Source organism: Myiozetetes cayanensis, unplaced genomic scaffold (assembly GCF_022539395.1).
Source record: "Myiozetetes cayanensis isolate MyiCay16 unplaced genomic scaffold, myiCay2020 scf1, whole genome shotgun sequence".
Classification (NCBI taxonomy): Eukaryota; Metazoa; Chordata; class Aves; order Passeriformes; family Tyrannidae; genus Myiozetetes; species Myiozetetes cayanensis.
Genome location: NW_026086604.1, coordinates 37,380,154 through 37,405,582, shown reverse-complemented (window position 1 = coordinate 37,405,582; position 25,429 = coordinate 37,380,154). Strand labels below are relative to the sequence as shown.

The window sequence follows — 25,429 nt, the reverse complement described above, 5'->3', positions numbered from 1 at the left end:
AAAAGTATCTTTATGTGTGTAAATGTAAGAGAAGAATATATAAATTTACACCTGCGTGAAATTTGTATTTCGTTTAACAATAAGAAACAGAAAAAAAAGGCAAGAAAAGAAGCATTAACCAATGTTTTTAAAAAGATGATTTTAGTATAGTTCTGAAAGGTTAGCATGACTATGCTAGAGAAATTGTGTTACTCACCTAGAGAAATTTCAAGGAACTTTCTTTTGTGTAAACTATTTTTGGATACACATAAACTAGCAGCTGCAACTATATAATTCATATTTATCTCCCTCTTTCATAGATATGTACATTGTTTTATATATATGTGTGTATATATAAATATATGTATGTTCTTCTTCAACATTAAACTAAAATCCATTGTATCATTCTTTATAGGACACTTGATTCTTGTTTAAAAATTCAGGTGACATATTAAAGTATATTATAATTGACCTGAAAATGATATTAGGTCTTTTCTGCCAAAGTGAAGAACAGAGGAGTTTAGAACCAAATTCAGAACATCAATTTTAGATATACTTATCTGGTGATAAGATGTCCTGAAAGCTGAGCCTTAGCAAGGCACATCTAACTTGGCTGAATATACAGTCAAAAGGGAGAGTAAAATTTAAAAAGAACTCAAACTAATATAGGGAGATGCCTGGAACTAACCCATAGGTAACACTGACAACATCTGAAGATCTCTTAGTGTCTTAGAACATGGAAGTGTTTCACAAAACCTGTATAGTTCTTAATTACCACTTAAAATGGATTAGGTAATGGAAAATATTGGAATTTTATTCCTGGATGTTTTGTCTGTGTGGCAACACCTCTGCTATTCATGTTGGTCTCATCATTGCTGCTACTTTGCAAATACTTTTTCTTGAGTAAAGAGTAAATAATTGAAGTGCAAGACAGTTGTTGAGTAATTTCTTTATGTGGAACAGATGATTTGCCTGTACTTCAAAAAATTTATTTGTAAGACCATAAATACATAATTAAAAATGCTTATAATTAAAAACCAGTAACAGTGAAAAGGTTAACCTTCAGTAAAGAACTTTTAAGATTTGTGGGTCTTTTGACTAAACAACTGAGAAATGGAGGAATAAAACAACAATTTCTGACCTTACTTTGTCTTTTTGTCTCCCACAAGTGAAAAATAGAGACAATACATGTACATGTATCTTACGCCACTTACACTCTTTCTGTGCTTCCTAGATGACAAACGCAGATATTGAAACAGCAAATGTGTTGTGTAGGAAGATTTTATGAAGAAGTCCCATTAATCATAGCCCATGGCCTGGTGGGGTGGCCAGCAATGCTTCAAGTGAAGAACTGCTACAGTGGTGCAGTGTAAAAAATACCATCCGAGATTTCTGAGTTTTCCCTCCATTGGACAGGAGGTCTGTCCTGATACCTGGGGAATTCAGTTGACCCAAAGTAGACATCTACATCATACAAACCTGTAGATACAAGCTACCTAGACTCCCTTTAGTGACAATGGAACAGAGAAAGCATTCCTAGGTGTGATTCATCTAAACAGACAACAGTAAGAAATCAGGTGAATGGTGACTTAAATGGCACCAAAAATGCACATTGGAAATATTAGTGTTTCATTTGTTAACCACATTTCAGAGAAAGAAGCAATGGAGAAAGCAATAGAGCAACTGTTAAAATGCCACTTCCACCAACACAATGCATTTGATCAACGAACACCTGGAAAGCATGGAGTTTATTAAAATGTTGAGCAATGCCTTGTGACTCTTTAAATCATGGCTACCTCAGGCAGTGCTGCCATCTGAGATTAGTTAGTGAATTGGATGGCCACCTGATCATTTATTTGGCTTCAGCAACAGTTCTGTGCAATGGTAAAAGGCAATTAGATCTGTATTAATTATTTTTTAAATTAAACAGTCATTCTTTATTAGCAGTTTGTGGCATCATGAAGAATCTGTATTGAACAGAGGCATTGTATTGACTGAAGAAGGAAACTAGAAAAATCCATAATAGTAATCAGTGTAGAATTTTGATCTGTTAATAACTGGGGTCTTTGGATTGATTCAGGCCTTTCTTCCTCATGAAATTGTATGAAGTATTGAAAATCATCAGACAATACAGAAAGTAATAACATTTCTCTACGTGTAAAAGTAAAGAGACGAAAATCTATTTCTAGTTACCATGAAAAAGTGCCTGCTTTTCTCAGGACCTATAATGATGAAAAACAGGGACAGTACATTTTATACACACTTTATGCAACTTTCACTATTTTTGTGTTTTCCAGGGTATGAACAGGGTCAAAGACAAAGGTAGTGACAGAAGAACAGGAAATTTCCTGACTTCCAGCACCAAGTCTATCCCTCCACAGTTTTCCCATTACTTGTGGGAACTGTGGAGTAAACGTCTTTCCAGACAGAGGCTAAGAAGAAGATAGAGGTTACTGATGAAAAAGACTTCAAATATTGCAGGATTTGGAAATGTTTTTTATTGTTAGTATATAAAACTAGTCTCAAATTAGCTTTGAGTATTATTAGAGTGCCTGTTTATGAAAGCCATCCTTCTAAAACAGTTTCCTTTATTTCTCCCACTCTAGGCAATTTTGCAGTAGAGTCTCTAATTTCAGAATTACTACTGGATAAAACATGAGAATAAGGTGACACTGGGAATCCTAAGCAAAGTGCCTGTAGCTTGTGTTTCAACACTATGTAAAATTAATAGGAATCTTCCCCACAGCAGATAACATATTCAAACACTTGCGTGTGCTGCTCTGTGGTTGTTGTGCAGATGCTTCTGTAGCCTTCATGCGGGCTGGAAGCAGCTGATGGAAATGAATTGTCCTTATCTGGTATTCCAAGACCCTTGACTGGACTTTCTGTAAGCAACCAGTGTCTTGATGGCATGGAAAGGAAACCTTGCACACAAAGGTTTTTGGACTGACCCCCGTGTTATGCTGTCTTTCCTTTGTTCTTCTCTTCAGCTATGCTAGTCACTTATTTTCTCGGGTTGGTTTCACTCTTAAAACCTTGGGATCCAAAGAAACTCATTAGATAACTTAATGAGTTTTGTAGGCTGACATTTAGAGAGGGTGATCAGGCCTTCAGAAAGACTGAGGTTGTTCTGAGAGTGTTTTACAATTTAATGAGATATTGCCAATTCAGATGATTAAACAGAAAAAGATATCAGAATTTCTTGGAAAGTCCAGTTGTTTCTGTGATATGCTGCAAGCTGTATCTCAGTGTCACTAAGCTGTTGTTACATGCTTAAGTCTATCGATGAAGAATTTGAGCATATATGAGAAACTGCAGTGATGACTTATAGGGGACATATAACAAATTTGGTTGGGTGGAAACATTTATCTCTCAAGTAAAAGAGGAGCTAAGAAATGTAGGAGAATATATATATCTCCATCTCCATACAATGGCTATTTTCCACAGAGCTGTATATTTCAGATGGTTATCCCGATTTGGCTGTGATAGCACATACACCCAGGAAGAAATGCAGGTATTTTGGGTCTGATCCTGGAAGGCTGCTGCATAATAATCACAGAATCACAGACTTGGAAGAGACCCACAAGAATCATCAAAGTCCAGCTCCTGGCCTGGCACAGGACAGCCTCAAGAATCATACCAGTATGCTTATGGTGTAGTTTATTGTACATTTGTATCATATATATGACATTCTCTGCTTTTTGCAGATGATTTAAAAATGCTCTTCCTCCAGAAGGACCTTTGATGCAGGACAGGAACTAAGCTGCACTGAGCCATCCAGCCAGTGGGCTTAATGGGGCAAGGTGCTACTGTGAGCCTCTCTCTCTCTTTTTCATGCTCTGAACATTAAGGAGTCACAGGGTGCTATGTCCCAGCAAAACCACCTGAGTACTCATTTAGTTGCTCAGGGACAGTCCCAGAGTGACATCGAAATATCCAAGTGATTACAGAAATTGATGAGAAATCAAAGTTGCATATGGTTGCTCTAAGGTTTACCTAAGATTTTTGTTGGATTACAAGGTGACCCAACATAATTCAAAAGTTTCTTTCTGAAAATACTTACAATTTGATTGTGATTAATGTTCTTCATAAGACACCCAGAACTACAAGTTCCTCTATAAGAAAAAAATTCTCTGGAGGTATGCTGTACCAATGGGCATAAAACAAGAGCAAGAAACTGTATTTTGTCTGACGTTGCAGATTAACTCACTGTTGATGCAGCAACACAGGTCTCTTCATCAGTTTCACAGAGAATGAGGAGTACTCCCAGAGGAGAAAAAAATTAAGATAAACTGCCTTCCAGTCTCATTTGCAGCTTCATTAGTAACCGAATTTCTCTTGTTAAAATGTATTTGCTTAGAGGAATTACAAATAAAATGAAAGCCTCAAAGAAGTAGAGGGTATGTTTCGCAGGAGTTGTTGATAACTCTGAGATACTTTTTTCAAAAGATGAAAGATAATTTTATATTAGAAAAACAGGAACAGCATCTGATTACATCTTCTGAGCCTTAATAGGAAGGTCTTGGCTTAGAATTTTAGAATTGTATTACAGGATCTATCACACTTCTGTTCTGTACAAAAAAGAGAAACAAAAAACCCCAAAACAACAACAACAAAAAACCCACAACCAGCCCCAAAACTCAAAATTATTTTCCTTGTGTTTTCATAGAAAAGAACGAGTTACTGATTTCTGGAGCTCATAAGAAGATCTAACAGATCACTGTGAGACTTAGAAAGTATAAGCTTTACAAATTCCTTCTTGAGAAAAGCAGATTAGACTGAAAAAAAAAATGGAGCCAAAGAGTGCCGTTGCCTGAGGTTGCAGCAATACAGAGTAGGTTTTTGCAGTGTAGCTGTGCAGAATAGGTGAAATATAGCTTACAAAATAGAACATTATTTCCTTTACATTATTCCTAATCTACTCATGTCCTGTCTATATAGCTGGTAAACTTACTACTGCAGATGTAGGTAGTAAGGTTCAGGTTCATATACGTTAGTTCAAGAAACTGAAAATAACAAAAGGGTCCTGAAAAAAAAGCCCTTACAATGTGCTCTTTGACTGCAGATATTTCATCCTTAGCCATCAGATTTTAAATGATGGATAGTCCACCAAATATTAACGTCACTAACAGGTGTGTTTCATTTTCCAAATAATTAAAAAACATATTCTTTTCACCTCATGAGCCCTGTTCTGAAGCTCTGCAACACCAGTAATGGCCTTACATATGAAGATATTCAGGCCCACAATACATTCACAAATATAATGCCACATCAGTTTGCATTGTCTGCTGTAATCATACTTAAAAATGACCATAGATCTAGAGCCAAATTGCAACATTCATGTGGAATAAGGGAATCCCAATACTCAACATATTTGCTTGCAATTTAGAAAACGATCATTATTCACAGGGAGCAATTCAGACTTTGTTCCTGTTTCATTAGTTGGAAGAAAATAATTTTTCAATTACTCATTACCTAGAGAGTTTTCAAAAACATAAGTCAATAAACCTTGCTTTCCAAAGATGCAAACCTTAGATAGCTTTCTCGTTCTCTCAGCTCAAATTGCTCCTGTAATATCTACAGGTACATGAAAGGATTTACTGAATGCATGCATACTTTGGAAACACTGGTGTTAAAATAATAGGTTTTTCATTGGAGTGTGCATTCTTATAAGCATTTTTAGCTGGAAAGGAGTTAGCAAGTATGGGCTTACTTAAGTACAATTGAAACATGGTGGCAAATGTGGGCAATAGATGACTACAGAGCCTAGTTTCTAAAAATCCACTCTATTTACTTACAGTGGATTTTTAGAAGGTAGGCTTTGTAGATTCATTATTCTTGTCTGCAATTTATTTGTTCATTTTTTAAGTTAAGCTAATTATGAACATTTTATGCTAGCATTTTCTGAAAATTTACATGAGGATTGATTTCTATCAATTAAGTACCAGCACATACAAGAATACATGAGGTATTCCTCTTGTCTGTATTCTTTTTTCCATGATTTACAACAGAATAATGTTCCACACTGACAAACAGGCTACCTCATTGAAGTTTCAGTCTGAAAGCAATATAGTCCATGCAAAGTTGTTGCTTGGTCACTTAACATAATGCCTATGTAATTTTATATTTTAATGATTTTTCAAAAGTTACTCAGAAAATTGCCAAACAAAGATTTCTTGCACAGATTCTCACAATACTCTCAAATTAATGATTTTCTAAGTAATTTAAGTAAGGTCACTGGAATTAAAAAGAAGTGTGTGGACCAGTTTACAGGTCCAGATTCAGCTGCTGACTTCAGGGACCTAACCTGGGACACAGCACCTTGAACCCACTTTCTGGCCTCTGCAGGTTGCTTCAAAGCAGCATTGGAGCCTCTAGGGCCAGAGAAGGGAGCCAGATGCCTGTGGGCTTCATCGGTGCTCAACACACAGCTGCCTACAGCAGCTACTCACCACAGAGCCTACATTTGTAAACTTTAACTATTCTGTTGTTGGAACCTTTGACAAAATTTATAGCGACAACTAATTACCACATAAGTGATTTCTAGGATGGAATTCTTTCCTGTCTACTTCCTCTGATTGTGGGGCTTCATCATCTCTCCTTTCTGAGTAGGCACATGATGCTTTGCTACTGCTACAAGTTTACATATGCTCTTTCTAAGCTACAGCCTTTGATAAATGATCCAGTATCAGCCTCTAGCCATGGGTCAAGACCCAGGCACATGTATCCCACAGAACAGTGTTTCGCAAAGTGTACTGACTAACGAGGAGCGTGGTAAGTGCCGCAGCACCACACACACTTTATCAGCTCCCCTTGCAGTTCACTCCTCTTCAGAACACAGGCTCCCTGCACAGCTAACCAGGCAGAGCCCATCATCCCACAGCAACCCTTCTTCATGTCGGCTTTGTGTGAACTGCAGTGCTGTTTTGACCCTAAAAGGGAAATGTATTAAATGCTTTGTGGTTTAGGTTTTTTTGGTTGTGGTTTTGTTTGTTTGTTTGTTTGTTTTGATTTCTGCTTCAACAGGAGTGTGTTTTTCCTGTGCTTTAAGATTTTGCTCAGAAATTGAGAATTCAGAATACAAAATGAAGTCAAACATCCCTGCCTGGTCTTACTGACTTTTATTGAGACCGCAGATAAAAGCAGCATGACATCAAGAAATGAGAGATTGGGTTGTGCCTAAAAATCAGTGTTTTCAGGCTATGTCATTGAAATTTCAGTCTGAAGACAATACAGTCCATGCCAAGTTGTTGCTTGATCACTTAACATAGTACCTATATAATTTTAAATTTCAACGATTTTTCAAAGTTACTTGGAAAATTGCCAAACATAAAGATGTAAAGACATAAAAGACAGTTATGAAGAATTAAATTGCATGTTGACCAATGTCAAATATCACACAAGAGGTAAGTTTTCTGTCAGAGAATAAACATGATTTAAAATTAGTTTTTTACTGAAAATATTCAATTAGATGGCATTTGAAGTCTTCAGAATATTTTTGTTTCAATCCTTTTCCTTCCGACCAAAGGCTTTATCCATGCTCTCAGCGAACTTGATGTATGATTCGAAGAATAGTACCACTTTTCTAGGAATGAAACTGATGAGACAAACACCAAATTAGGTTTGTTTTTTGTTTGTTTTTTTCTTTTTTTTTTAGAAAAATGTACTCTATAAATAAAGAAATCATAAATCCATTATATTTGCTCAATAATTCTAATGTCTGGCAATAAGTCATTTGGTGTTTCCCCTGTGTTATAAGTGGGGGAAACAAATGACAGACCAAGCCATTTTGTGAAAGCCCAGACAGCAGTGAAGGCAGTGGCTGGAAGCAGACATTTCTATCCCAGGCATTACTCCCAGTGTACCATCTCGTGAAAATTCTCGAAATTTCTATACCCAACTGTAAATTAAGACATATATTAGAGACAGAAGGGGCCAGAGCAATGCTATTTACCTAGACTATTAAAAAATTAAAACCACTATTTCTTCAAAGCTGGGTACCTATAACTGGATTGAATGCAGGAATATTAACTAAAGGACTGCTTTTACTAAACATTTCTGCTGATTTTACAGTCATGTGGTAGAGGAAAGAAGGTAATGCTAGAAGACAAGTCACATGCTTACGTTTTCAAACCAAATAAGCGTACAGTTGGAGGCATGATTAGATAAAACTTTTCCTTTTTAACTGCATTCAAGATCTTGCTGGCTACATACTCTGCATCATAAACAGGAAGCAAAAAAGGTTTTCTGTGAAACAAGAAAAAGGTGTTACGGAATTATAAAACTTTGCTTTTGAGATGATTCTACCACATATGTAATAGGCTAATTTATGAATTTTCCCCCTTCCTCTCAAGTAGTCTTGAAAAGGAACCTCCAAACCTCTTTGTTCCTGCTATCATCAGAATAAATTGAAAACACTTTGAATTTTAATGAATTTTAATGAAGTTAATGCCCACCGTGATTGCAGCATTTGAAAACTTCCAAGCTTAGCCATACTATATTCTCTTCTGTGCATAAAGTTCTGCCTTCTGCGCACCTCCTCCTTTTGTGCTGTAGGTGCTGAGGTGACAGCTAAGTAGATCAGAACCAGGTCTGTCTCCAGCCTGGAGACAGGCTGTGCTCTGCATGACGTATGCTACTGCAGAATGATCAATGGTGGAAGCAGGAGCAGAGCACTGAAAAACCAAGGTCACTGGCACTGTGTTACTACAATGGCTAATTCAGTGCTTGCAGCCTCTCCAATCACTGCACCCGTAGTCACCCACCAGATACCACAGTTATTCCATCTCAGAGAAGCACAGTACCTGCTAATACAGATCATGGGGCACGGTTAATAACGACAGGTCATGGGTATCCTGACAGCCATAACTGTAATCACACTGCCAAAATTACTTGGGGCAGAGAACATCAGCAGGGTCCCTTCTACTGACAAATAAGGCTCCCTTTAACCCTTAAATACTGCTGTGCATCACAAACCTTTCCTTGTCTGTGAGGTTATTACACAGTCCTTGTTGCACCTGTCAATTATTAACTGTATGCAAGATTTGCATTTCTTTAGATCAAAAGACATAGTTTTATGTGCCAATAGGGCAAAAATACTGAATTGAAAATCAAATCAACCATCTAGAATATGGTATATCTTGTGAGTAGTGATTATTTTTTACATACGAAATAGTACACAATCTGTTTTACTTACGCGCTTTGGAAACCTTTACTTAATTTAGTCTTAACAAAATAAGGGCAAATGATTGTGGTTTTAATGCCATGTTTTCCTGCATGATACAGTTCTGAATTTATGGCTTCCATCATTCCAACGACAGCATACTTGCTTGCAGTATAATCTGAAAAGTGAAGAAAGAAGAAATATTCAAAATCTCAAAAGCACCACAGTAAATGCTATATACAGAATCTAATTTCTTGTAATAATATTTAATCCATTATATTATTTAGTTCTATAATTAGCAACCTTGTAATTAGTATTTTAAGCATATTGGTGATGCTAACTCTGAAGGTTAATGATTCTTCCCATGGTTGATACACAGTCATCTAAGGATAAGATTAATCCTTTCCAAAGCAGTTTTTTTCAGTGCACCATAGAGTGATATAGGAAGATGAGCTTATTCAATATTTTATGTACATTTCCAGATAGTCATATACAAACCAGACATTCTTTCAGTTCAAATGTCTTCACCCTTCAAAATCACAGGTTGCATTTCAGAAAAAACTGTTTCTAGTGGTAAAATATGGATACCCTACTTACAAATGCTGCTTTAGCCTATTTCTTCTGATTTACCCTGCAACTTTTTGTTTTGTTTTCCCAGGAAGACTGAATCTGATCAGAATTTTATTTTTGATGAATGCATGAAACTCCATCCTTGGAGATAATCAAAACTTGCCCTCACACAGCCCTGTGCAATCTGATCTAAGTTGAGCCTGCTTTTATTTGGGTATGTGGATCAAATGACCTTTAGAGATTTCTTCCAACCAAATTATTACACAACTTTACAACTGGAGGAAACTGCTTTAATATAGTGATTTACATGTGGTTTCCTAAAGTTTTTTCAAATGTTTGTGAAAATAGCTATTAGATATAATGAAATCCAATTTTGCTAAAAGAGTGATTCAAAGACTGGTATCAGAGATAGTTTGCTATTCTTCAGGAATTCACCCACAGTGAATGATGGAACCATACAGCCTAAAAATAAATAGTTAAGATGTAAAAGGTTTAAAACATGGATGGACAGATCCACCCCCGTAATTCTTACAGTTATATGATGAAACCTGAATGTAACCTATATTATCAATACCAAACATGACCCAGTGATAACAGAAGGCAAATGAACGCTACAGTAACACATCAATCAGCAGAAGAAACAAGAGATACTTATTACACTGAAGTTCACGTTCTTATAGGGCATCCTCAGAGATACAACCAAAATGTAAGACAGGCTTGAGGAAAGACTGGGTAGCAGACTCAGACTGATGAAATAGACAGGACTATAGCAGACTGCTCTCCTGAGGGAAACAGCTGAGAATATTGAGCTTTTAAATAGCTTAAAACTTTATTCAAATTAATTTTATTGAAAATTCTGCCAAAACACCTTCTGGACCTGAAAATCATTTCCCAGCTAAATATATAGTTCCAGATATAACCCATGTCTCAGGACTCTGAAGAAGACCTGGCGTGAGAAAGAGTTAAGACAACTTGTATGCAGAACTTCTTCCCACTGCACACACACAAGCTGTGATGTCCTTATTCTGTGGAGATAAGACAGTCTGTAATCAGACAGTAAAATCTGCAGTGAGCTCCCGGTGCCACTTGGGCAACGTGACACCGTCACACTCGTTGGGACACCATCACCTTTGGCATCCTCAGGTTCTTGTCAGTATAGGCTGCTTAAGCCGAGCCTTTATTAGGTTGCAGAGAAAAGTCATCAGTATGTAGATCCAATTTGTAATGGCAGCTGACAATACTAACCTGTCAGTCTGTAGAGTCCCAGTAATCCACTCGCACTGGCCATGCTAACCAGGTGCCCACGGTTACAGGCCATCATGGCTGGAAGAAAAGCCTTGCAAGTCTAAGAGAATATATATATATACATATTAAAAAAACCCTTTATAAATAGACATGCCAAAAGAGTTGCATTTCAAAAATAGGCTTTACTATCTGATCTGCTTTCTGGGGCTCCATTATACAAGAAGCCCAACTGATCTTTTATTTCTGTAACAATTTTTAAATGATAGACAACATTCCCTTGAATGACTGCCCTCTATCTGATGATCTAACAGCATTAAAATCGTCTTACTAAAAGTAGCAAAGTTTCTATTTTCTCTGTCTCCTGGTTCCTCACGATTTGAGTCTCTTTGAGACTACTGCCAAAGGTTTGGTACACAAGAGGGAGCTAGAAGTCAACACATCAAGGGAAGTTCAGCTGCCTGTGGGCCCTTTCTTTTGCAAACTGAACTGCCAGACAACTGCAGCACCCCGGACCACCACTGTGGGTGACAGTAACTAAGGAGAATGCTAGTGTTTTATGAAGGGTTAGATAAAAAAAAAAAAAAAAAAAAAGAGATGAGCAATGACAATTCTTGTTTCCATAGCTGAGATGTCCAACTTGACTCCAAATGTGAGTGCCTAGTATAACACTGTCCTCCTGCCCAGTGTTTCTTCAGACCTCTTGGGAGGACATATCTCAGTGCCTTTGCCTCAAGTATTTGGAAGAATGATGCAGTGTGGCTGAGGAATGCTTAGAGGACTCTTATCTGCAAGGATCTTCCGTTGAGAACTGCCTTTTAACAAGGGAGTTGCAATGCAATACTTGTTCCCTGATGCAACCTGTTGACTCAGGCATATAAACAAAAAATGCAAGAGGGGGCAAGAGTAATGCTCCCTCACAACAAAACCTACTAAAGGTCAACTGAGAGACCAAATAATAGCAAATTCCTTCAGAGGTAAGAAAATAAAGAATAATAGTTACTACCCAGATTACTTTTCTATGTACTTTAATCAGATGGTGACTAGGAATGAAAGCAGCCTGAAGATTGACACCAACATGTGCAGCAAAAAATGGTTGGAATAGAACGACTTAGGTTGGAAAAGACCTTTAAGATCACTGAGTCCAACTGTAAATCTAACACTACCAAGTTCACTACCAAGTCATGGTTGTGTCTCCCTGAATGCTACAAGACCCTTAGACAAACCCTTCCAGTGTCAGCAAACAGGGAATTCAGATGCCATCACACCGCAGCTGTTACGGGTATGTTTCACAGTACAATTGCAAAAACTTTTGATTTACCAAAGTGCTCAGGCAGGTTTGTGTTAATATTACTGAAACATAATGGGGAGACTGTCAATTTGGCAGGTTTCCAATTACAGGATGATTATGAAAACATCTTCTCCCCCAAGTCAAGGCCCTTCACATCCCTATTCCAAATTGGAGTTTTGAGGTAGACACCACGATGGTGATTTTCACATGAAAACACTTGACTCTACCTTTTGATTACCCAGAAAAAAATAAAAACCAACACAAAACTTTACCCAGACTTGAGAGAAGAAGTTGATTCTCAAGGTCTTTTCAAAATCTTCATCTGAAATGTCACAGAACTTCTTCCCAAGCGCTCTGCCAGCATTATTAATTAGAATAGTAACATCCCCAACTTCTTTTTTAACCTAAATAAAAAAAAATATAAACATTAAGTTTTAGAAGGTATCCTTGCCTCTTGTGTTTCATTTATGAAAATGTTTAGAGATATTTGCAGTAATTGATATGTCTTCTGAAAACATAAGTACTTAAGAACTGTTGTATTGCTTCAGATCAGAGGTCCATCTGAGCCTCCTAGCCCTTGTCTCATGGTGGAAAGCAATAAAAAAAGGACGAGGGCTCTAAGGTTTCCAGTGCACCTAACTTTTCACATGTTGCAACTTCGGAGCTTCCTGAGAGATATAAGGTATCAATATCTTTGTGTTTAGTATAACCCAGCGATTCTCCACCCCATCTCACTCCCTGAATTTGTCTAATTGCTCCCTGAACTCTGGAATACTTTTGGCTTCCACAGGAACATAAGGTAATAACTTACAAAGCTTTAGTGTGCACCACGAGTGTGCTTTAACTGCAATTGGAACATTTCTGGTTCCCTAGTTTTGGTATTGTGAGAAGCTGCATTCCTCAGACGAGCCTGTTCAACCCCTTTTCTATATAATTTCTACTGAACTGGAAAGAATTCAGCACAGATTCCTGGGGATACCAATCCTCTGAGTAAAAAAAGGACCTACCATGAAATAGATAGATAACATCACTTGGAAAGAAGGCCAAAATCACCATTAGCTCCATTGATTATAAAAAGATTTCAGTTTATTATAACAAGATTTTGTCCCAAGATTTGGATTTATATCAAAGCAGATGGCCAAGATTTATTCATAGTTTTAAGAACCAGTCTCACTGCAGAGATTCCTGTGCTAGAGGTGAGCGGTTATCCAGCATCTCAAAAATTATAGTGTGACTACAAAAGCATAAAAATCCCACCCATGCTGCTGTCTGGCAATTTGGGAACAGGTACTTCAGTCTGATACCCTAACATCTGACCTTCCTTTGGCTCTCTCAGGGAACCGTAGCGTTCAGTGAAGACTTGCCTGATACTCCTTCAGCTGTGTCAGGTTTAATCCTTGCCATAGAAAAACAGGGCTCAGATATTAGCACCATTCCACCTGCACAAACGAATGCAAATCTACACACTACTGAGTGTGGCAGGAATACTCAGTTCTTCCTTTGTGGGATGTATCTGTGCTTTCCTCCCTGCCGTGTCTTTCAGCTGCTGTGTCAGTCCATATGATGATCCTCTTTTTCTTCACTTGACAACGTAGTTTCACCAATGGCAGCATTTTATTTAACCTGGCTTCATTTGATCTGTTTACTCACTACTACAAAATACATGTGAAGCTTGGCTTCCATTTGCGAAAAGTCAAGCTGATTGTTCTACGGTATGAATTCTGTCAGGTGTCTATTAATTCCTCTCTTTTTTTCTGGTTTCCACCAATTTTTTCTAAGACAAGATCGTAGTTTGTGGCCTCTCAAGTGCACTTTAAAACAGGCATATTTGCTACTCTTTGTTTCTGATCACCTGTTATAGCAAAACACACCTCCCATATTTCCAGCTCAACCGATCCATATCTGATTTCCTTCAAAATTCCCAGGTGGACACTGCCTGATCCTGAAAATTAGTTGCTCTTCACTTCACCAGTTTATTTTAAAAACCTCTTCTTTAGGGACTTTGGTGGTCTGATTTGCTTCCTAGAAAGAAAGCTTTCATTATTGGAAAATACCTAGGTTTTTTTGCAGTGAGTATATCAAACATAAACAATTAATTTAACTTTTTTTGCTATTACTTTATCTTCTGTGTCCAAGCTCAAGACTTCTTATACTACCAATCAAAAAGCTGCAGGTATTTCCAAGAGTAGAGGAGGCCCCTAGATGAAAAAGTCTTGATCTAAGAAAATTTCTGGCTCCAGAAAGACATGACTGTTCAATACATGCAAATATCTATGAAGATGTTGATATTGTTAACAATGATTTAACACCTTAACAGGAATTTCTGAATTTTAAACAGCTCTTCAAGTTTCTGTTGGTAGGTCAGTCTGTGCCCTGCAGTACAGTGTTTGCTGATATGGGCCTGATATCAGCCCTTTGCTGATATCAGCCCTGAGGCTTATTCAGTTAATGTGTTTGGAGATTAAAAATTACTGGAGAGCACAAAACAAACCTTTTGAGACTGTGTTAAACTAAGAGTAAACAAAAAAATTAAAAATGTTCAGCATGGACAGTGAAGTCCAACAAAGAAATTATCTACATAAGCCTAAATTACTCATTTTGATGAATGTCTTTGCAAGAAGATAGCCTTTATGGGAACAGAACTTAACTTAATGCCAATTTAAAATGTTAACTTTTAAAGAGACTTGATCTTGGTAAATTCTAAGGTAAGTTTTTTTTTTTTTACTTGCAAAAAATACGATTTGAGAAGAACTGCTGTTTTTTTATAATATCATTTCAAATAAAGATCAAATGTCATATATGAAGTACTGACCACAAGTTGCTCAGACAGAGCTTTCGTCTTACTTGGAAGTGATAATAGATACTAAGATTGCTGAAATTACTGTGATTGCTACTCCAAAATTGTTGCAGTCATTATCAATGTCTCACACAGGTGTCAGGATCACATCATCTGTACTGACAAAGCCAAAGATAATCCTCCTCAAACACTGTGTGTTGTGTCAGCACAGGGTCAGCACTCAACAACTTGCTTATCTGTGCTTACATGCCATTATGATACAATAAATACACCACTGCCCCACTAATAGTATGGTACCACCTGTGGTTCTTTGTTGTCAAAGATGTGACCTGAGAGTCATGTGTCCAAGAACATACACTTGAACAGTGTATGTTCTTGTACACCAGGAGAAAAATTTATCCTTGGATAAAATGGTAGAGTGGATAACTGTATTATAAGTGAGGCTATACTGGGAAATATTTTCAGGCAGTTCAAAGACAAGTAAAAAGTAATAATGTCAATGTCCAATTTCTAGACTCTGACAATAATAAAAATAAATTTTAAAAAAAGGTTAAAAAACGTAGGTCAGCCCAGCAAAAGGGTTTAATTTGAAATGGAGTTCTTCTCTACCTTACTTCCCAGCTATATTGACCAAAAAATAAAGCAAAGCTGAATCATCATTTTGACTGACATTTCTGAAAACATTACACACAGCGTCACCCTTACAGAACTAGTTTTCTAAACAATTGGGCAAAGGAAAGAACTCCCCCCTTACAACATATACTGATTTTTTTCTTATTTTAAAAATTTTTTCTTGATGTCTTGAAGAAATTTCAAAGCCTTAACAAATACATGGAGATAACGTCTGCTGCATGTTTTACCGTACTCTTAATCTAAAAGAGGTTACCGTCTTACAATGAAGACTGAAAATGGACAAATCTCAACAGAACATCTTAAATCCAGTTACTTTATTGAGAACATAGTTTAAGTTCCATCTAGAAGTGAGTTGCTGAAAAGAGAAATCATTGCCCTACATGATTTCTTATCTGTAATGAACAGTAAGTTTCTAAACAGTAAGTTTAAGTTTAGAAACAGTAAGTTTTCTAAACAGTTTTCTAAACAGTAAGTTTCTGAACAGTAAGTTTCTAAAAAAAAAAAAAAAATCCATAGCATATACTATTAAAAAGAAGCAAGAAAAATCAGAAGAAGCCAAATCTTACCTTGTCTGCCTTTTCATAGATATCCTCCCTACTGCTGCAGTCACAGTGGTAGACAAACACCCGGTTAGCTCCATTTTCTTGGGCTAGTCTGCATGTTTCTTTGTTGCCTTCATCATCGATGTCCCAAAGAACCAAAGTTACTCCCAAAGGAGCAAATTTTAAGGCAATCTGCCTTCCAATCCCATTTGCAGAGCCAGTAATAAGAACTATTTCAGCAGCAAAATATTTTTTGTGTAGAGGACATATACAGAAGAGATTCTCAATAAATAAATAAATGAAAAATTTCAGGTACTGTAGTAACTTCTTGATGCATCTGAAGTTGAACATGATTTCTCAGGTGCAAGCACCACTCTTCTGTAATTAAAATCCAGAAATAAAATACATTAGGACACTGAGATATTGACTAAAAAAAAGAGATTTGAACTTCAAACAGCCGTTTCTTTTGCATTGTTCTTTTGTGCAGGTACAAAACACTTTATTAAAGATTTGCTTTGTGAAATCTACCGGCTCCTTACCAGTAGAATTAAAGCAAATATCTTCTGCTAGATCTTACAGACCTTCTGTTTCGTCCTGGTGTCCTCAGCTTCCATCTCCTTTTTTGAAAACGTTTACTGACATACATTTTATACAGGTATGTTGAGTCAATAGCTACAGAACACTTTGTTTTCACAGCAAGGTGATGTTAGCTGAACAGAAAAGTACCGAACACACTGATGTGGTATCAACCTTAGGGGAAGGAAGGTGTCCTCCTTAGCGGGAAACGTGACCTGATGTTTCGGGAGGCAGGCAGTGGGAACGTTCCCGCACTGTGTGTATTTTCCAGTGCCGTCCGGCTGAAATCACACCACGAATTCCCATCTGTGAGCAAATTGCCAATCACAGGCAAAAGCCTAGGAGTTAGGAGCTTCGATTGTCACCCTGCATTAGGCAGTACCACTCCCTTTACGGTGTTTGGGGCGGGAAGGGCGAGGCTCAGGAGAAGGAGCGCCCGCCACCGACCCGCCAGGCACGTCCCGCCGCCAGGCTGTGTCCCACGGGGGGAATCCAAACTCCCGGCGGCTGCGGCCCCCTCGCCCCCTCCCCACCTGCCCCGGCCCCGCCCCAGAGGGGCTGAGCGCCCCTCTCTCCGCCCGCCCGACACCGCCGCCCGATACCCCCGCCGGGCCGGGGCCGCGATGCCCCCGCGATGCCCCCGCGCTCACCGACGGCTCCCTCCTGCCCCGCACTGCCCGCCCGCGGTGACACAGGGATGGCACTGCCCGGCCCGGCCCGGCCCGGCCCGCCCCGAAGGCTGGGCTCCGTGCGGGGGCGGAGGCGGCCCGGGGAGGTGCGGGGTGCGGAGCCGGGGTTGGGGCAGGCGGCGCTTCCCGGTTGGGCGGGTGCGGGATGCCGGATGCCGGTGGGGCTGCCTGGCTCTGCAGCAGAGGGTACCAAGCCTTGCCGAGGGCACCTGTCGGGTTGCAGCCTCCGCTACCGCGTCGACACATCCCGCTGTTGCTGCTGCAGCCACATCGGCGGCCCCCCCGCGCCAGGCCGGCCCGGCCATCGGGAAGGCACCGCAGGCTCCATCCCGCTTGGAGAACCACCTGGCCAAGGGCTTGGATAGCAAGCGCTCATTCCTCCCCCTGCTGCTACTTCGTTGCAGTTACAAAGTTAAAAACTTCTTACTTTACGTCGTAAATTACTGTTCACCAGCTTGCCGGGATGGGAGCAAAAAGGGAGACGCTGATCATAAAACTTGTCTCCCTAAAAAAAGTGAAACCCCACGATTATCATTGTTTCTTGTGGGTCCTCAGTTTTCCATAAATGCTTTATCCAACTTTAAAACCACAGTTCCGCACCACTGTAGCATCGCTGTTTTTTCCTCAAGTTTGAATAGAAAGCCACACTCCTACTTAGGTCCTTAAGAATGTGCTTTTCCTGTGGTGTTATCTGCTTGTCTTGATCACCTTGACATCTTCCACTCTGTTGACGTAAAAAGGGAATCAAGAGAGCACTATTTTATTTGCTGTACTTTGCATTTTGAATAAGTGATACTGAAAGTCTCGTTTATCAGCAAGTCATAGAGGGAAATTATTTGAAAAAAGTCACAGTGTGCTCTGATCCACATAATTCAGAGTAGACTTCATGGGGATTCACAGGGTATTTTTCAGTTAAGCTGAAATAAAATCATAGTTCACATAATTTGATGCTATTTACACCAAGAAATATGGTGGAAAATTTTAGGCTGTCAGTGTGAATAGTTGTATGGAAGGGATGTACTTTCATACACAATTAACTGTTGAATATTCTATTTAGGTGCCAGCAAAAGGGGAATCTGGAATACACACACTGAGGCTGAAGGCAGATCTAAAAGCCTCAGTGAGCTGTGGTTCCAAACAAGGCACCAAGCAATGCAAAACAAGTGGGTAAGGTAACTCCAAATGTCTCACTGTAATCGGTAATTACATGGCAAAATCAGCAGACTATGGTGAGGGGAAGCTGAAGTGATTCAGCAATGAATTCCTGGTTATGAAACAAACCAGAGGTGATGCTTGTTTATTATGATGACATTTCAAGGTGAACAGCATTGGTGAGGAACAGTGTTGCAACCAGAACTTTGCAAGCTGTAAGTTAACAGGAGGAGCCTGTTTCCAAAGCCCATGGTTATGCAAGTATGAAAACACATAACTTCCCTGCTCTTACACTGAACTGACCTAAGAAGCAGCTAGCTATCATTCTATACGTAGTGAAAATGACAATGATGATTAATAATTTGTATACCTAAATTAGAGGCTTTGGTGTGGTAGTGGAGTGCTACAGCTTATTGCTAGCTTTAGGTAAGGAGTGGATTTGGTAAGTGACAAGGGACTTGGGGAACACACAAGATGATTTTGGGTAAGTTGCATTCTGCTCACCAATAGCTAGATTTGATGGCTACTTTAGAGACTTGTTTAGCATTTGGAGATTAAATGTCTGTGTGGCTTTTTGCCTTAGTTTTGTCCCAGTGTTTCATAACACTGAATTTTGTTGTCAAACAGAAACTTATTTTCCTGGCTGATGTATGCACCACAACTTGTCTCTAGCCCCAGACCTATCCTTCTTCACAATTAACTTCAAATTTGTACCAGAAGCTCCATTTCCAAATGATATTAAAAACACAGGAATGAAATTTTCCACAATGTTTTACTGCACTGGAAAAGAAAAAAAAAGAAAAAAACAAACCTACAGCCTGAGAAGCCATGAAAACAGCCTCATGAGTGGTATTTTTATTATTAACCTTCCAGTAACAAACCTTCATGTCTGGCATTTGTTTTAATCATAACAAAGCTATTAAACATATGACACAGAGCAAATGCACAAATAAATAAATATAGGTACACCACTAACAAGATCAAGAACACAAATAACCACACAACCAGGAATGCCTAAAGATGACGATAAACCAGCATCTTTATGTACCGTGGAACATTTTGCATGCTCCATGTTATGAGAATTTAAGAGAAATCATAGGAGGCTGTCATGGTTTAACCCCAGACAGCAACCAAGCCCCATGAAGCTGCCCTATCACTCCCCCACCAGTGGGATCAGGGAGAGAATTGGGAGTGTAAAAACTAGAAAACTCACGGATTGAGATAAAGACAGTTTAATAGGTAAAGCAAAAGCTGTGCACACAAGCAAAGCAAAACAAGGAATTAATTCACAGCTTCCCATGGGCAGGCAGGTGTTCAGCCATCTCTGGGAGAGCAGGGCCCCATCACACATAATGGTTACTTAGGAAGACAAACAGCATCACTCCAAACATACCCCCTTCCTCCCCACACTTTATATAACGAGCATGATGTCATATGGTCTGGAATATCCCTTTGGTCAGTTGGGGTCACCTGTCCTGGCTGTGTCTTCTCCCAGTTTCCCATGCACCCCCAGCCTCCTCACCAGTCTGGCAGTACGAAAAGCAGAAAAGGCCTTCGCTCTGTGTAAGCCCTGCTCAGCAATAACAAAAACAATAAAAACATTGCTATGATATCATCACTGTGTTCAGCACAAATCCAAAACAGAACTCCATACTAGCTGCTGTATTAACTCTACCCCAGGCAAAACCAGCACAGAGGCATATAAAATTAAGCCTTTCAAGTCTATCAAGCAAGTCTATTACAATAAATCACTATCCTTTTTTTTTCTATGCATAAGAATCGGTTAAACACATATGCTTTCATATCAGCCATGTAGTGAGCCATTTGGCTGAGGTTTTCTCATGGTGTAAATCCTCTGGCACACTTGCAATTGTCAAGGTGACAGAGTATTTCAGTAAGTATACGCTTGTTGTGATACATGGAATTATCAAAACTGCTTTAGGCCTTGCATAGTAAATGTAAGTATAACTTATTTTATTGGCATTTTCATTGGTATTAAAGATTAGAGAATTACCTCTTATTCTCAAGCCATCTGGACCTTTTGAATATTTCTGGTGGATTACACATTGACCAATATCTTTTTGTTGCTGGGAATGTGAAGATGCTTACTTGCAAGGTGCTGACGTGAATGATATTGAAAAGCATCTTCACTGCTGGGTTGCAACAAGTGCTTTAATTACTAGTAATTAATATTATTAATTACTAGTAATTATTATAACTCGTATACTATATATATATATACCCCATATATACCCCATACTATATTTTTATAAATAGTTAATAAGTAATTATCAATATATTTTTAAGACATTTGTGTACTACTAGCATGTAAAACTACCATCAAAAAGAAAAATATGGATATAGTAGAATGAGATTACTTTCTGAAATGCTTGATGAATAATTATTTTATTGGGCAACTGAATGGCTTGTGTTTGTATTTTAAAACTTTATATAAGCCATTCACATGCTGCAAACAGATGTGACAAAAATGCTTTGATAAATACAGACAAATTAAGTGATATTTTAACATTTTCTGACAAAACTAATTTCTGCAGACTAACAGTTCTTTAGATCTCTGTTGAATTTGTGGAAGAATTTTATTTGTCATTCAAAATGGTTTGATATAGTATCAGCTCTGACAATTAATGTTGTTATGCAGATCATGTGGCAATTTGCATTTATATGTTTGGAGAAAAAAACCATAAAAAATCCCACAGATATGCCCAATTCCTCAAAAAGTGAACTATTTAGCACTGATAAGGACTGGTGAAGAGAAGCAGCTCTCTGCAGGTCACTAGATCTGTTGAAGTTAGTGAATTGATATCATTAAAATAAAATGTCCAGGTTTATAAGGACCCAAACAAGAAGTATATAGTGCCTGTCTGTGATAGTGAATTTAGTCTTGTGATTTACTTTTAAGATTAATCCAATATAGTACACAAGATTAAAGGTAGGAATCCCTTATTACGCAGAGTATGCAACAGCCTTAACTCTCCAAACTGAATAATTTTAACTGTCAGAAGGTCAGGAAAAGCCCCAGTTGTTTCCTAAATGTGTCAAAACCTACTTCTGATCTGCAGAAGTCAAAGGCATGAGCCTGAAATCTCACCAGATAGCTATGATTTATGTTAAATGAAATTGAAGTAGTAGTTTTATTAATTCACCAGCAGGAAGTAAAATCCTCAGTGCAAACTTTATGCATCCCTTGGATCTGTGCATATTTATTCTAAAAACTTTGGCCAAAACTCAGAACTACAACAGAGCACCCAAAAGGCAATGCACTCTGCAGTGAACCTGTTATCCCACCTCAAGATGAAGTTCACCAGTGATACATGGGAAGTGCTTGTACACATTATAAATGAAGGAGAAAAGGAGTTTCATCTCACAAAACTTGTATCTTGTATTCTGAAACAAAGCACGAGTTCCTTGCATTCCAAGGAATAGCAGGGAGCAGAGAGGACCTGTTTTCCTGTTCTGGTTTTTTTTTCCTTCTAATTGGTTCAATATACTTCATCACAAAGTCAGCCAAACTAATTTAATCTCCATTGAACTGAAAATTAGGAGTTCCTGTATCAGGTAGCTGTTGTAAAACTGCTGGGACATAATCCTGGAAATAACTATAAGCCATTCTGGCTACAAGAGGGTTTGTACTTCTCATAAGAGTTTGAGAAAGACTTCTAGTAGTGTAAAGAAAATCCTTAGCTAATGAATGTAAGCCATCCTACAGTGGGCCTGCAGAGACATTTCAGCTCAGATCCCTATAGCTTTGTAAAAGCGTAGGGATCCCTCTGCAGGCCTGTGCATGCCACATCTATCTTCGAAGGTGTTGCTTATCTGCATCCTCATCTAACCCCGCAGGTGCTTAGCGTTCTGCCAATTGGTAATTACAATGTCAGTCAAAGGGCAACTCTGCCCCGTGACTGAGAAGGCGCTTGGAGGACGTGCCTTGCCAGCACCACGTTTGTATTCCTTGTGACTTGGCGGTATCCAGGTGTGGTATCTGTGAGAGTACACTCATACCTGGTGTAAGGGCACCAGTGGTTGCCTGCTGCTTCCTTCCAATTAAAACACCCAGCTGATGGTGCCATTCCTTAGGAAGAGGGCACAAAACACAGAGCCTGTCATTTTTGTGCCTAAAGATACTTAGGAATTTAAACTACAGAACCTCCCTGGAAGTGGGTGTCATTTGGGAAAAGCTGCTGCTGACTGTGCTCTTCATGATGAAAAAAACCTGTGCCTTGCAGGCAATTTTAGGCAAATGAGTGGAGGACAAAACTGTAAAGGTTTCTCTTGCATGTAGAAAACTGGTTTTGCTTCCCAGGGTGAAATATCATATTTCCCAAAAGAAGTCAGGAAGGAGAATGAAGGAGTCTTCTGTAAGTTAGTCAGACATACAAAGTCATTTTGTATGTAGTCTGACCAGTTCTTCCTGTCAAATGGTATTACCTGCCTCCCAATTAATTGAAAGGCAGAAATTATTTATGACTATGGAACTATATTTTCTTTTATCTCTTTAACCCTTTTCAGCTTGAATGCCAAGCAATTTGGCTAATTTAGTAGGATGGGTTCTTTATTTGCAGGTGGGCATAATGGCACTTGAATGTACTCATAAATAATTTACATTTTTTCTTGTACACTGAAAAAATGAGTACTTATTTAAGTGATGGTACTGCTGAGGACTACAGAAATGGATTACCCAATCTCTTTTAGCCTGACTAAACAGTGTCACTGTGCTGCTGAAGAGCCTAATAGTGATGGGGTTGTAATAGCAGTGGTGGAGCGCCTAATAGTAAGGGGAAGGAAAGATGGTATTCCTGCTCAGGAAGGATCTCTTTTCTGAGAACACTTTCTGAGATCACAAACTGGGTTGGATTAGGGACTCTGAACTGCAACAGTACAGAGCAGAAGGCAAGGGCATATGGCGATGGAAGTCTGGGCACGTAGACTGACAACCTGCTGTTTTATAGTAGCTGGAGCTTTTTCAAGGTGTGACTCAATGCTTCTATTGAATAATCAAATAATCTGAAAATCACCAAACAGAATAATTATGCCAGGAAGAACTGCCATCAGGGGTCCAGAACAACTGGAGTATACCAACAGTGCCAGCAAACCACAGAAGACCTCAAAGCTGTGCAAGAATTGGAGGGGAAGGTGTCTTCCGTAGTGAGCGATACTATTCAGAAAAGGATCTCCTCTAGGAATTTATCTTTATCTAATGTTATGACTATTTATTTTGTCTCAGGTTAAGGTCAGTTAGTGATTTAATGACTCTTTTCATTAAGATACTGAGAAACTGAATGACGATGGTATTCACATTTACACAAAGAAGGTGGAGCAGATTTGTCATCATGCTGCCATCTTTTTGGTCAGACTTCACCTGTGACCTTAGCCTTTCAAGGGCCCGCAGGGACTGGTGCTGGACAGTGAAACTGGTAAGTTTAAAAGGCTTTTGCAGGTACCACCTGTTCTGAATGGTCATGATGTTGTGAACAGATTCATTTATGCAGTTATGGTAAAATTCCTTGAGTCTAAGGGATCTCAAGAATTCAAAGGGAGAAGCTATTACTTGGGAACCTCTAAGTTTAGTCTGGAAACCTTGTTTCAGAATTTTTGTCTCAGTTACTGCAGAGAAACTCAGTATGATGGATACCTGGGAGTGAAACACCTCCCCTGTCTTGGGTCTGCTGATCCACAGCTTGGTAAGCAAAGTTTAAGCATGCACAGGCTTCCATAGAAGCTTTTTGATTTGACTAGTTTCCACTGCTTCTGCTCAGATGGAAGCTGACAGTTTTTCCTGGCTGATGGGCAAAGAATGACTTTGCCACATTAACTGTTTCATTCACTGTCATGGCATGACAGCTATGCTGTATTAACAAAAAATAAAATAAAAAAGATATTTTTCTGCATAATACTTTTCTAGATGGAGAAATGTGGTGCAGTTGAAATTTCAGCCCTATTTCCTGCCCTTGTCAGGTAGTTGTTTGCAGAGATGAAGATGGAAATGTAGAAATGTAGAAAAATGTGAAAGTCCTACTGTAAAACCCTTTTATACTGCACGTCATGATTGAAAAATACTGGTGTATATGTTCCGAGAGAGGCTTATGTGGCTTCTCTGCCTCAACTGCTTTTATGAGAGAAAATCACCTATTGTTTGTGCTGCTGCTGCCATTGTCTCCTGCTCATGGGAGGGAATAAAAGCATCACCTGAAGAAGTGTTTTAGAATATTTTCCAGGGCACTATGTCTAAGAATTAAGATGCAGATTCTCATAAGAGCACTTTTCATAACTCAGCATCCTGTAATTTTGTATGAATTGGAGTCAAGATGAGCTCATATCAGACTTATGCACACAGATCTCACTGCTCTTGGAGTGCAAGTCAGTGCATACATTTAAACTTAGTAGGAAACTACAGGGTTGGTAGGATCTTTTGCAGGCAGTCACATGGGCTGGAGAAGACTGTGTTGAGAAAGAGTAATGGCAGAATTGCAAAAGTCATGTATGCGCCTACAGACTTGGGGAGCTATGAAAAGGTTTAGCATTCATAATCTGTGTATAAGGACATGCCAGCCTTCTCCTTGAGGAAGGAGTGCAGTGCAATGTGGTGCTTTTAACAAAGCTTTTAGCAGAGTTGTAAGAGCACATCTTTTAGATGTGTTTCTGTGACAGCTACTCAACCTTGAAAGATTTCATTCCATGGTTTCAGCAAGGATTACAGTAAATGTTCAATTTAGGTAGTCACAATCTAATTAAACAAATTCAGTCTAAATCCCTGCTGGGCTAGTAAAGATTTGTCTG

The 25,429-nt window shown here is 38.8% G+C and overlaps 1 protein-coding gene across 3 annotated transcripts; it reads right to left on the bottom strand.

Annotated features, from left to right (window-relative positions):
• Positions 1-265: 265 nt before the first annotated feature.
• On the bottom strand, positions 266-17,604 carry LOC126644648 (epidermal retinol dehydrogenase 2-like). 3 transcript variants are annotated; one of them, XM_050324224.1, is made up of 7 exons: positions 17,444-17,604; positions 16,242-16,595; positions 12,518-12,649; positions 10,958-11,057; positions 9,176-9,320; positions 8,104-8,226; positions 266-7,576 (listed from the first exon to the last, which is right to left on the bottom strand). In XM_050324224.1, exons 2-7 carry the CDS (start codon positions 16,566-16,568, stop codon positions 7,483-7,485), a joined length of 921 nt encoding a protein of 306 aa, XP_050180181.1. In that variant the 5' UTR covers positions 16,569-16,595; positions 17,444-17,604; the 3' UTR covers positions 266-7,482. The 3 variants fall into 3 exon arrangements, with proteins under 3 accessions (XP_050180181.1, XP_050180196.1, XP_050180188.1); XM_050324239.1 differs by lacking the exon at positions 17,444-17,604 and adding an exon at positions 16,968-17,213; XM_050324231.1 differs by lacking the exon at positions 17,444-17,604 and having other exon boundaries at positions 16,242-17,212.
• Between the last annotated feature and the right edge of the window lie 7,825 nt (positions 17,605-25,429).